The sequence below is a fragment of the Nerophis lumbriciformis genome, linkage group LG10 (genome assembly GCF_033978685.3).
Source record: "Nerophis lumbriciformis linkage group LG10, RoL_Nlum_v2.1, whole genome shotgun sequence".
Classification (NCBI taxonomy): domain Eukaryota; kingdom Metazoa; phylum Chordata; class Actinopteri; order Syngnathiformes; family Syngnathidae; genus Nerophis; species Nerophis lumbriciformis.
Window position 1 is genome coordinate 15,801,918 of NC_084557.2, and position 13,774 is coordinate 15,815,691.

Below are 13,774 nucleotides of genomic sequence, written 5' to 3' on the forward strand. Positions count from 1 at the left end.
ACACTGACGGTGGCCATTTAAAACAACTTTAACACTCTTACTAATAATGTGCCACACTTTGAACCAAAACCAAACAAGAATGACAAACACATTCCGGGAGAACATCTGCACCTTAACACAACATAAACACAACAGAACAAATACCCAGAATCCCATGCAGCCCTGACTCTTCCGGGCTACATTATACACCCCTGCTACCACCAAACCCTGCCCCCACCCCAACCCTGCTCCCTCACACATCAACTCCCCCTCTGTGCGTTGGTTGAGGTGAAGAGTTAGGGCTGCATGGGATTCTGGGTATTTGTTCTGTTGTGTTTATGTTGTGTTAAGGTGCAGACGTTCTCCCGAAATGTGTTTGTCTTTCTTGTTTGATGTGGGTTCACAGTGTGGCGCATTATTAGTAAGAGTGTTTAAGTTTTTTATACAGCCACCGTCAGTGTAACCTGTGTGGTTGTTGACCAAGTATGCCTTGCTGTCACTTACGTGTGCAAGCAGAAGCCCCATACAACGTGTGGCTGGGCCGGCACGCTGATTTTAGTGGGCGCTAAATGCTGTACCATCACGGCAAGTTCGAGAGAACAGTTGCCTTGACAATCATAGTCTGCCGGAAAAATCGGGAGGGTTGACAAGTATGACGCTGTCACGCGCTATTCATATAAAACCCGCGGGCCGCACTAACATTCAATTTTCATATTAAGGTGTGGGCCGTGTGTCTGAGACTCTTGGTTTATACATAGCACAAAGCAAGAAAAAAAACTTTGTATGCAGTGTTATTTCATTTTAAATTTCAAAATAATTTTGTGGCTCCCATTGTTTTCTTTAATTTGTGAAACTGGTCAAAATGGCTCTTTGACTGGTAAAGGTTGCCGACCCCTGGACTAGGTGATATGGGTTTAGTGGTGTAACATGACAACCTGCATCCCTTTGAGGTGGACATCCGTGGTTAAGGTAAAGGAGCATTAGCGGTCAAAATAAAGTGTGCGATTAATCTGTGTTTATACATAATATCGTGATAATGTTCTGTGATTACCGTATTTATCGGACTATAAAAATTGACAGTGCGCCTTATAACCCGGTGCGCCTAATGTACGGAATAATTGTGGTTGTGCTTACTGACCTTGAAGCAATTTTATTTGGTACATGGTGTAATGATAAGTGTGACCAGTAGATGGTAGTCATACATAAGAGATACGTGTAGACTGCAATATGATGGCAGTAAACAACAACAAATCTTTAAATGTTCCATTGAGAATATAGAACATTACACACAGCGCTCAAAAATCTGTCAAGATGTTTTTAGTACGACTTTGGTAAGCTATGAAGCTGCAACGCTTGATTAATTGTCGGCGCATTAAACATTCGAGTATTATTATGGTGCGTGTATAAGGACCGCAAAATGGCATTCTGGCGTTGTGTTTCGCGATATTAGGCAACACCAAATTTTCTTACCTTCTGGTACCTGCTGATGTGTATTTGGGTAAGTCCTGAAAATGTGCGCGCGTCCGCAATTGTAGTCCGTGATGACACCGTAGTCATAAGCTTCTTCTTTTTCTCTACCTTCTTATGTGGCATTCATCTTCTGCTGTTGCCATTTCTAATATAAAGTAGCGTAAAGTTCTTACTTATATCTATCAGTAGACCAGCTATCAAAGCGCTAAAAACTGTAGTGGGTTTACATAATTCACCCAAGGAACTTTAGTTATTAGAGGGTTCCGGTCAGATGTTTTTTCACGGGACACATTTCCGCCGTTGTTGTTGCACTAGTGAGCCACGGATGAGGAGATGCTGCTCCGTTATTGATTTAAGTAAAGTCTGAATGTCATTAAAACAGTTAGCTCCATCTTTTGACACTTCTTCCACTCCCGTCCTTGCACGCTACACCGCTACAACAAAGATGACGGGAAAAGACGCTGTCGAAAGTGAGCCCACAAAATGGCGCATCCTGAAGAGACGCTCAGAAAGCTACTTGAAAATGGTCTGTAAAACATAATCTATGCAAGATTTTGACAAAAGAACCACCATCACATGTTATGTAGACTACAAGATAGAATTTTGAATTTAGACAAAAATCATAATATGACCCTTTTAATGCGCCATATAATGTGGTGCGCCTTTTGTATGAAAAAAGACCTGAATAGACCCACTCATCAGCAGTGCGCTTTATAATCCGGTGTGCCCTATGGTCCGAAAAATACGGTAATCGCATTAATTTACTTCATGCGATAAATTTGACTGACCTAATTCATACAATTTTAAAAACTTTACAAATACGTTTGTTAAAATGAAAAATGAAACATAAACATGGTTAACAAATCAAAGGTATCACAACATAATCTGGTGATCTGTAGAATTTTACGTGAAATGTACCGGTGTCAGTATTAGTACCGGCAATACTGACAGTACAGTACAGTGACGTGCAGTGAGGTTGATGGCTGGTGAGGCACTGACTTCATCACAGTCAGATTTACAAACATATGAACCCTAAAGAGTATCTTATTCACCATTTGATTGGCAGCAGTTAACGGGTTATGTTTAAAAGCTCATACCAGCATTCTTCCCTGCTTGGCACTCAGCATCAAGGGTTGGAATTGGGGGTTAAATCACCAAAAATTATTCCCGGGCGCGGCGCCGCTGCTGCCCACTGCTCCCCTCACCTCCCAGGGGGTGAACAAGGGGATGGGTCACATGCAGAGGACAAATTTCACCACACCTAGTGTGTGTGTGACAATCATTGCTACTTTAACTTAACTTTAACTTTACACATACAAACTGTAGCACACAAAAAAGCACATTTAATAAAAAAACGTTATTATGGTCTTACCTTTACTTATAAATGCGCCGATGTTGTGCTGGATTAATGAACCCCCTGACGGGAGTGTTATATCAACTAAAGCCCTCACTTCAACTTTCCACGTGCAAGATTGAATCTATTTAAAAAAGTGTAACCGAGGGTTTATAAATGTCGCCTATACTGTATGAAACTACAAAATAACAAACACGGAGGCTCCAGTTTACACGAGGACCACTTTATTTACTTTCTTTCAAAAACTTCCGCTCCACTCCGTGTCAAAATTCCGCTCTTAGCGCCTTCAAAATAAGAGCTCAAGGCATATACTGTATAACAGCGCATAACAGGAACTTAACATCACAAAGAGGAAAGCCCATAAAAATAGGTTACAAAAGTTATTTAATTAGAAGCCAAAAAATGCAAAAACAATAATGTTCGTGTTGGAGGAGTTGTGAATTAGGTACACCTGCAGTCTGCAGGTGTACCTAATGTTGTGGCCCTGCAATCATTCACAACTCCTCCAACACGAACATTATTGTTTTTGCACTTTTTGGCTTCTTATGAAATAACTTTTTTAAATAGATTCAATCTTGCACGTGGAAAGTTTAAGTGTGGGCTTTAGTTGATATAACACTCCCGTCAGGGGTTGCCGTGCATTCTATGGCGGGGGTGCAGGAGGCGAGCCTCAGCCAGTGCGTCTTTTGCAGCCATTTTATGATCGCTCAGCACAAGAAATACGTTACACACATACAGTTGTTGACAAAATACACTGTACATTATATACCTCAGCTAACTAAACTATGGAAATGTATAATATAATTCATATAGCAATACGGTCTCACTGCACAGCAGACCAGCAGTTAGCCGAGTCCGTCCATGTTGAGGCACTGAGTGACGTGCCTCGACTGGCTGCTGTTCACCGCACCGTCTCTTCTCAGTATTTGAACGGCAAATGTGAAAATTCAGCGATTTTGAATAAAAATAATCTAAAACTGGTGAAGTTAAATGGAAAATAACTTTATAGTATAATCACTGGATACATTTAACAATTTAATTTAACCTGCCTCTAGTGACTGCACGTCACTGGTACAGTATAGTATCACCCATTCCCATTACTGCATGCCACAAGACAAGATGAAATGCTGGATATTCCAATGTTGTCCTTTGTTGGAATCAACTGTGTGAAATGAAATGAGGGCAACAAGGTTATCCCAAATTAAAGATTGATGTCAACATATAACATAACCCAAATATGGAAGGCTAACCTCAAACGGATGTAGAACCTAAGTGTTGACTTCTCAAGAACGTCAGACCGCAGAGACAATGGCTGTGAAGCACATTCCATCAAGTTAGCACGCAAGAGCAGATGTCGGCAGCAGTGTGTGCATTCCTATGACAATTTATGTTTGTCCAAGCCGCCAAGGCGAGGTGCGAGACGTCAGCGTTTCCTTGGCTGCCAGTCTCACGGCCTGCTTTCTTTTCACGCTCACACTTGCTGTGCAAGCCTGTCAACGACCTTCCCAAGTCAGGTCAAGACATTAAAGGGGAACATTATCACAATTTCAGAAGGGTTAAAACCATTAAAAATCAGTTCCCAGTGGCTTATTTTATTTTTCGAAGTTTTTTTCAAAATTTTACCCATCACGCAATATCCCTGAAAAAAGCTTCAAAGTGCCTGATTTTAACCATCGTTATATACACCCGTCCATTTTCCTGTGACGTCACATAGTGATGCCAACACAAACAAACATGGCGGATAGAACAGCAAGCTATAGCGACATTAGCTCGGATTCAGACTCGGATTTCAGCGGCTTAAGCGATTCAACAGATTACGCATGTATTGAAACGGATGGTTTTAGTGTGGAGGCAGGTAGCGAAAACTAAATTGAAGAAGAAACTGAAGCTATTGAGCCATATCGGTTTGAACCGTATGCAAGCGAAACCGACGAAAACGACACGACAGCCAGCAACACGGGAGAAAGCGAGGACGAATTCGGCGATCGCCTTCTAACCAACGATTGGTATGTGTTTGTTTGGCATTAAAGGAAACTAACAACTATGAACTAGGTTTACAGCATATGAAATACATTTGGCAACAACATGCACTTTGAGAGTGCAGACAGCCCAATTTTCATCAATTAATATATTCTGTAGACATACCCTCATCCGCGCTCTTTTCCTGAAAGCTGATCTGTCCAGTTTTGGAGTTGATGTCAGCAGGCCAGGGAAGCTAGGGTCGATATTCTTCTCTTGATCATCTTCGGTGGCATAAGGGACGGTGTGAGCCAAGACATCCAGGGGGTTTAGCTCGCTCGCCTGCGGGAACAAACTGCCGCCATTGCTTGCCGTGCTACCGAGGTCCTTTGTCCCTGAATTGCTCACACACTCCGGCAGATTCAATGGGGGTCTGGCGGCAGATTTCTTTGACTTTATCGTTGGAAATGCATCTGCTTTGAGTGTCGCAGGATATCCACACATTCTTGCCATCTCTGTCGTAGCATAGCTTTCGTCGGTAAAGTGTGCGGAACAAACGTCCAATTTCTTGCTACTTTCGCATCTTTGGGCCACTGGTGCAACTTGAATCTGTCCCTGTTCGTGTTGTTACACCCTCCGACAACACACCGACGAGGCATGATGTCTCCAAGGTACGGAAAACAGTCGAAAAAACGGAAAATAACAGAGCTGATTTGACTCGGTGTTTGAGAAAATGGCGGATTGCTTCCCGATGTGACGTCACGTTGTGACGTCATCGCTCCGAGAGCGAATAATAGAAAGGCGTTTAATTCGCCAAAATTCACCCATTTAGAGTTCGGAAATCGGTTAAAAAAATATATGGTCTTTTTCCTGCAACATCAAGGTATATATTGACGCTTACATAGGTCTGGTGATAATGTTCCCTTTAAGGAGGCTTGTTCGACCACATCTCTGTCATACTTTGCTGCCTTCAAGTGGTCAACAGCACAGAATCCTAACCCAAATAATCACATGTATTGTATTTAAGTGTACATACAAACAGGTCATGCATTTGGCATTCTGGAATTTAACTGTTAACTGTTCTTTTAGGACTATGAGTACCCCAACCACCCCCAGTCCACACAGCACCAGAAGAATGACCGTTGTCCACCGCCACCTCAAATGCTGCCAGAGAGGGCCTGTGAGGTGCCGGGCTGTCGCTCGGACTCGGAGTGTGAACGCCATAAACGCTGCTGCTACAACGGCTGCATCTATGCATGCCTAGAATCTGTTCAGCCTCCACCTGGTTTGTGGAATCCACACGTTCAATGCATTGGATGTTGACTTTGAACTAATGTTCAGAAATATTTGCTTGTTTTTGTGTATCTGTTGTGAGCAGTCCTCGACTGGCTCGTGCAGCCCAAGCCTCGGTGGTTGGGAGGCAACGGCTGGCTACTCGATGGCCCAGAGGAAGTGCTGCAGGGTGAGCGTAAACTTGGTCTGAAACATCCAAATATAGGCCATAGACCTGTTCCATATGCTCCCTATTAAACCATCAGTCCCTCCTGGTTTTAAAAGGGATTTTTTTTTTAAATTATTGTTACGGCCTAAAATTCAGGGTTCATACGGGTGCCTAAAAACCTTGAAAATGCTTGGATTTTAATGTTGTGTTTTCAAGGTTTGAAAAATGCTTGAATTTTGGGTGAAGTGCTTGTAAATTATTGGAAATGTTCATCATATTTCTCAGCAGTCTGATTCAATAGGCAAATTATAAAATGGAAAAAAATAAAATAAGATACACGCTTGATCTGTTGGCTTTGCACGAGCCCTTACATTAGGTTGTTGTCATGTATATACGGCTCTGTGTGGCCCCCAAGAGGACAGTGGTGCATCGGTCCATCACGCCGGGAGGTTGTCATTTTAATGAACATTGGATGGAAATTATTAGTCCATGATTGGACTTGTTTGTACTGTGAAGGTCATGTAATGTATAATTTCTAACCCTTTTCACAACTTAGAGCTGAGTTAATATGAATGATTTTGTAGTTTTTACACAAAATGGTTGTATGCATTTCTTGCTCTATTATTTTCGTTGCCTACTTAACTTGTATGGCTCCCTCAGTGAAAGCAAAAAAAGTTAACTTTTGTCTTTTTGTTCATTTGTTATCATAGCCACAGTTATAAGGCTAGATGCGATTAATGAAAGGTGACTGTGAGGTGTTGTGAAACAAACAAAATATTTTCCTTTAATTTATTATCCTTATATTAATGTTTTTTTAACAGTTTTTTTAATAAATGAGTAAAATTGAAATTTTAAGGGTGTGTGTATTTATATCACGTTATGCAGTTTACAAGCACAAATAGGGTGTGAATCAATCCGTGCTGTTGGATGTCATTGAGTGCTGTAAGTAAGAAAAAGAACAAGAAATTTGAAAAACAACACAAATGGAGACACGTTTGCAAACACCAATGACATTGAATAGTCAGTTATTGATAACTGCTGTAATTCAATGTTAGGCTTAGGGTTTAGCAGATTTTCCGTATTTTTCCAACACACAGCATTTGGTGACCTCAAACAACAAGGCTATGGATTGATTCACACTGGTTTTCGCCTTTTGAAGGGTACTGGAAAAACTGGAAAATTTATCTCGAAAGTCCTTAAAAAGTGCTTAAATTTGGCCATGCAAAAGGTGTACAAACCCTGAAACTTTCTGAATATGCAGAAGATTTTTCCGAATATTGCAGCAAACGTTGTTTCGAGGCTATTTTTTTAATAACATTAAATCAACTTGTCATTTTATGATTTTCTTATTGTTTTAAGTGCTCCTTAACCTAAAAAAAACAGTTAAAGTACAGCTGAAAAGGCACAGGATCTCAACAATATTTGGGAAAAAATACTGGATTTATGTTTTACTCGTTTTATATCACACAGACTTAAAAGTAGTCACTAGATGGCAGCAAAAACACACACTCAGAGCTCATTGTCAAATGACTGTACTGTTTGAAATAATTACAACTAACAATAGTAATGATTAATCATTCATTTATGCTCCAACACATTTACTCCCAAGTTAAGAGCATTAAGGAGCTTTTGAGCGCGATTTGTCGCGATCATTTTTGTTGGTGAGAGACGATGTGAGCTTATTATCACACTTCAAAATAACCCCCAACATGTAATCACTTGTTCCTTAATTACCCTTTTTGGTAGGATAAGGATAAATGAAATGGTCATGTAAGCACTATTTTGTTTTCAGTGGAGTGAACCCTCTTGTCAGTCATCCACTCTCTTTGTCACTGTTGGTGAAGTTCAGCCTAAAGGTGAGGTAACGTAATAAACCCCAAAATCGAATCACTTACCCCATTTCTGACATTTTCTGGAGGTTTCATGAAAATCGGTCCAGAACGTTTTGACTTATGTTGCTAACTAACTAACTTGTGGCTAACTAATTGAACGTGTATTGTACGGGCTTGTTATGCCCCTAACCCTGTATTTTTTTCCCCACTCTTCAGCCGAATCATGCAGTACAACGGAGGATGGCGATGAGCCTCTCCACTGTCCTACAGGCTACGAGTGTCACATCATCAACCCAGGAAACCCTGCTGCTGGCATCCCTAACAGGGGACAATGCATCAAGCAGCGCACCAACTCTGGTATGACGACAAACTCCTTTATTCCAATCCAGACTAGTACCAGATTACTCGACTTAATACGGTTTTGACCCAAATATTAAGCATATTTTTTTTCCTTAAGGAAAGGTTCTCAAAAGTTGTCTTTTGTTTTATGTCTTATTCTACTAGTTCTAGAGTTGTATAAAAGAGACAATGCAACGGAAGCAAAGTCTCAGTTTTTTTTTCAATCTGTGTGTGGTGGACATGCCAACTTTAAAAGTATCTTTTAGAAGCTTTTCTTGAAATCTGAGCTGATACACTATAGATGTCAGAAAACAACAATTACCAATGTATTACGCCATACAGACTGCATTTTGAGTCGGTCACATATGAATTCAGGAACGCTGCCCAATCATGCTCTCTTACCTTAACCACTATATGGTCAGGGATCAGGTTAATGAATATGTCAGTACCAGTGACGTGCAGTGAGGTTCATGGCTGGTGAGGCACTGACTTCATCACAGTCAGATTTACAAACATATGAACCCTAAAGAGTATCTTATTCACCATTTGATTGGCAGCAGTTAACGGGTTATGTTTAAAAGCTCATACCAGTATTCTTCCCTGCTTGGCACTCAGCATCAAGGGTTGGAATTGGGGGTTAAATCACCAAACATTATGCCCGGGCGCGGCGCCGCGGCTGCCCACTGCTCCCCTCACCTCCCAGGGGGTGATCAAGGTCTGGGTCAAATGCAGAAGACAAATTTCATTACACCTAGTGTGTGTGTGACAATCATTGGTACTTTAACTTAACTTTAACTTTACACATACAAACTGTAGCACACAAAAAAGCACATTTAATTAAAAAAAAACGTTATTATGGTCTTACCTTTACTTATAAATTAAGTCCATTCGCCGCTGTTGTGCTGGATTAATGCACCCCTGACGGGAGTGTTATATAAAAATAAAGCCCTCACTTAAACTTTCCACGTGCAAGATTGAATCTATTTAAAAAAATGTAACCGAGGGTTTATAAATGTCGCCTATACTGTATGAAACTACAAAATAACAAACACGGAGGCTCCAGTTTACACGAGGACCACTTTATTTACCTTCTCTCAAAAACTTCCGCTCCACTCCAACGTGTCATCACTTCCGCTCTTAGCGCCTTCAAAATAAGAGCTCAAGGCATATACTGTATAACAGCGCATAACAGGAATTTAACATCACAAAGAGGAAAGCCCATAAAAATAGGTTACAAAAGTTATTTAATAAGAAGCCAAAAAGTGCAAAAACAATAATGTTCGTGTTGGAGGAGTTGTGAATTAGGTACACCTGCAGTCTGCAGGTGTACCTAATGTTGTGGCCCTGCAGTCATTCACAACTCCTCCAACACAAACATTATTGTTTTTGCACTTTTTGGCTTCTTATGAAATAACTTTTTTAAATAGATTCAATCTTGCACGTGGAAATTTTAAGTGTGGGCTTTAGTTGATTTAACACTCCCGTCAGGGGTTGCAATCTACGGCGGGGGTGCAGGAGGCGGGATTACTGGAGCCTCAGCCAGTGCGTCTTTTGCAGCCGTTTTATGATCGCTCAGCACAAGAAATACGTTACACACATACAGTTGTTGACAAAATACACTGTACATTATATACCTCAGCTAACTAAACTATGGAAATGTGTACTATAATTCATATAGCAATACGGTCTGACTGCACAGCAGGCCAGCAGTTAACAAGTCCGCAATCCATGTTGAGGCACAACTGAGTGACGTGCCTCAACTGGCTGCTGATCACCACACCATCTCTTCTCAGTATTTGAACGGCAAATGTGAAAATTCTGCGATTTTGAATAAAAATAATCTAAAACTGGTGAAGTTAAATGGAAAATAACTTTATAGTATAATCACTGGATACATATAACAATTTAATAAAAAAATTTTCTTTTTACATTTTTTTTCTTTCCATGATGGCAGGTGAGGCCCCGCTTCACCTGCCTCTAGTGACTGCACGTCACTGGTCAGTACAAAGATGAGTAAAGAGATTCCGGCTGATGTGTTACCTGGCAAATTTCATTCCGAAATAAAGCATGAAAGAACTTTAGATAAAACTTTTATACGTAATGACCAAAATTCCATTAGTAGTACACTGCAAAAACTGAAATCTAAGTAAGATTAAATATCTCAAATAAGGGTGATATTTGCTTATTTTCTGTCTGATAAGATAATTCTTCTCACGAAGCAGATTTTATGTTAGTATTTTACTTGTTTTAAGGGTTTTGGTCCTAAATTATCTCAGTAAGATACTACAGCTTGTTGCTGAGATTTGATGACCTATATTGAGTACAACATGCTTGAAACTAGAATATCAACTGATGCAAAGCTGTGTCATAAACACTCACAAGTATAAAACTACTTTTTTCAAGTATTAATTTCTTACTTTAAGCATGAAAAAAAAATCATGATGCCAAGCGCATATCATTATGTTAAGATAATGGCACTAGCATTTACTTAATTTAAGAATATTTTTCAACATATTGAGCAAAAAGGTCTCGTTTTTTTTCTACCAAGAAAAGTGCACTTGTTATTAGTGAGAATATACTTATTTTAAGGTATTTTTGGGTTCATTGAGGTTAACTAATTAGGGACCGAGTTCCTTTGGGACAGAGGACCCTATTGTATTTCTAGCGTTTTATTATTATACCGCCGCCTCTTTGAGCTGTAATTTGACCCCTTTACATGCTTCAAAACTCACCAAATTGGACACACACATCAGGACTGCCAAAAATTGAGATCTAATCAAAAACCCAAACCCCAAAACTCAAAATTACGCTCTAGCGCCCCCTAGGAAGAAAACACAGACAAAACTGCCTGTAACTCTCAGTAGGAATGTTGTAGAGACATGAAACAAAAACGTCTATGTAGGTCTCACTTAGACCTATATTTCATACACTAACAACCCCCAGCAAAAATCAACAGGAAGTTTGCAATTCCCCCCTCAAAACATAAGTTGTGTAAAAACAGTCACCTTTTTTCAAACATTATCTCCTCTGAGCGCGTTTGTCGTGCCGGCGTCAAATTAGCACAGGAGAGATTGAACCCTTCTGATTAAAAGTTGATGAGTTTTAATTACTGCTACGGTTTGGATTTTATGAGCCCTCAAAGTCGGTCCCGTCCATCGCTGCTTGCCGCTTTAGTTTTACTTGTTTTGGAAAGTCTTGACAAGCCAAATGTTCTTGTTCTATTGGCAGATAATATTGCTTAGTTTAAATAAAATACCCCAAATTTTTGTATTTAATTTCTTGTTTTTGAACACTGACTTTTTGCAGTGTACCTGGTACCAAGTCATGTAAACTCAAATAGCTCCATGTTTCGATACCTTTGTTGCATGTGACATCACGGGGAGGGGAAACACATAGTCAAACATTTAGAGCAGACTCGGCAAGACTGCGCCGAGGTTTTGTAACAATTTCCCATGCCAACAAAGAAAAAAGCACTGGAAAATACAGAAAGGCTCCACTTTTAAAAATGCGCTAGCTCAATGCTAATTTGCATTTGACATATCGTAGACATGCTACCAATTAGCATTTGCGATTTCACATGGCGATTTGGACATCTTTCTATAAAAAAATAAAAAAATATTATTAGTTTAAAAATATATATATATATATTAATAATAATTATAATAATAATTACAGTACAAAAAAACATTGTATGACTCAACAAAAGACTGGCGCATTTAACTTAATTGCAAAGACTACTTTCTGGCTAGACAACACACCATAGTTTACATTACTGCCATGTAACATCTTGGAATTGCAACTGCATGCAATGTCTACTAGTACATTTTATCTATATAGCACTTTCACATATGAAAATCACAAAGTGCTGTACAAAACATAGGCAAATTGAAACAACAATTAAATTAAAACAACAGGGGCAACATTATAAAAAGGATCAAAAGGATTAAAACAAAGTTAAAAAGTCCATAAATTTTAAGCTTTTCTGGAAATCAAAGTCTTCAAATGCTTTTTTTGTTTTTTTTAAGTCAACACAGTCAAGCTCACTAAGGTGAGCTCACATAATTTCACAGTCTGGGGACTACAGCTTGGAATGCCAGGTCACCCTGGGTTTTAAAATGACCTTTTTTGGGATCTTTAGGAGACCCTGACCCGAAGTCTGAAGGCTGCGCTCTGAAGTGTAGGGGCACAACAAATCAGCGATATACTGAGGAGCCCCACCATGCAACGCACGGAAAGCCGTGACTAAAAGCTTAAACTCTATGCTAAAGACTTGATAGAATGAGGGTTATGTGGGCAGTTCTGGGTCCACCGGTCAAAAGTCTGGCAGCCTCATTCTGTACAGTCTATAGCAGTGGTTCTCAACCTTTTTTCAGTGATGTACCCCCTGTGAAAATGTTTTTAATTCAAGTACCCCCTAATCAGAGCAAAGCATTTTTGGTTGGAAAAAAAGAGATAAAGAAGTAAAATACAGCACTATGTCATAAGTTTCTGATTTATTAAATTGTATAACAGTGCAAAATATTGCTCATTTGATGTGGTCTTTCATGAACTATTTGGAAAAAAAGATATAAAAATATCTAAAAAACTCGTTGAAAAATAAATAAGTGATTCAATTATAAATAAAGATTTCTACACATAGAAGTAATCGTCAACTTAGAGTGCCCTCTTTGGGGATTGTAATAGAGATCCATCTGGATTCATGAACTTAATTCTAAACATTTCTTCACAAAAAAATAAATCTTTAACATCAATATTTATGGAACATGTCCACAAAAAATCTAGCTGTCAACACTGAATATTGCATTGTTGCATTTCTTTTCACAGTTCTTTTTGACAGACATTTTTTTTAAATCTCACGTACCCCTTGGCATACCCTCAAGTACCCCCAGGGGTACACGTACACCCATTTGAGAACCACTGGTCTATAGTCTATACACGGTAAATACTATATAAGACTAATGGACACATCAGTGTAATAAATCAAGATATAACAACTGCACGGCACAGTTATTTTCAGTTTAATGTTAAATGTTAAGTAAAAAAAAATATATGTTGGTTTTTTTAATTAAAACCATTTTATAACATGTGAACACACACAAAAGTACCAAAAAATTGGTACTGGAATCTTTACAATATAAATTCAAATGTGAAAGATACCCATCTCATTCGCGTATAAAGACAGCTTTGGAACATGTTCTGTACTGCACAGTAAACTAAAGAAACATGTTTTATTGCCATGTTTCACAAATGTATTTTTTTGTTTGTTTGTTTTACAATTTTTAATGACTTCCAATTCTAGCAACAAACAAAATAGGCTGCGAGTAATTTTCCTAATCTAAACTTACTATATAACTCACACTTCCTTGTATTTGGGGATAGCCATGCCCTGTTGTCATGTAT

At 39.2% G+C, this 13,774-nt stretch overlaps 1 protein-coding gene across 2 annotated transcripts in view; it reads left to right on the forward strand.

Annotated features, from left to right (window-relative positions):
• The window catches only part of wfdc1 (WAP four-disulfide core domain 1), a 29,857-nt gene that overhangs the window by 15,301 nt on the left and 782 nt on the right, over positions 1-13,774 (forward strand). For both annotated transcript variants that reach the window (XM_061970195.1, XM_061970194.1), the window contains exons 2-4: positions 5,852-6,047; positions 6,141-6,224; positions 8,252-8,392. In XM_061970195.1, the coding sequence (XP_061826179.1) occupies positions 5,852-6,047; positions 6,141-6,224; positions 8,252-8,392 (421 nt within the window). The remainder of the gene's footprint in view (positions 1-5,851; positions 6,048-6,140; positions 6,225-8,251; positions 8,393-13,774) is intronic.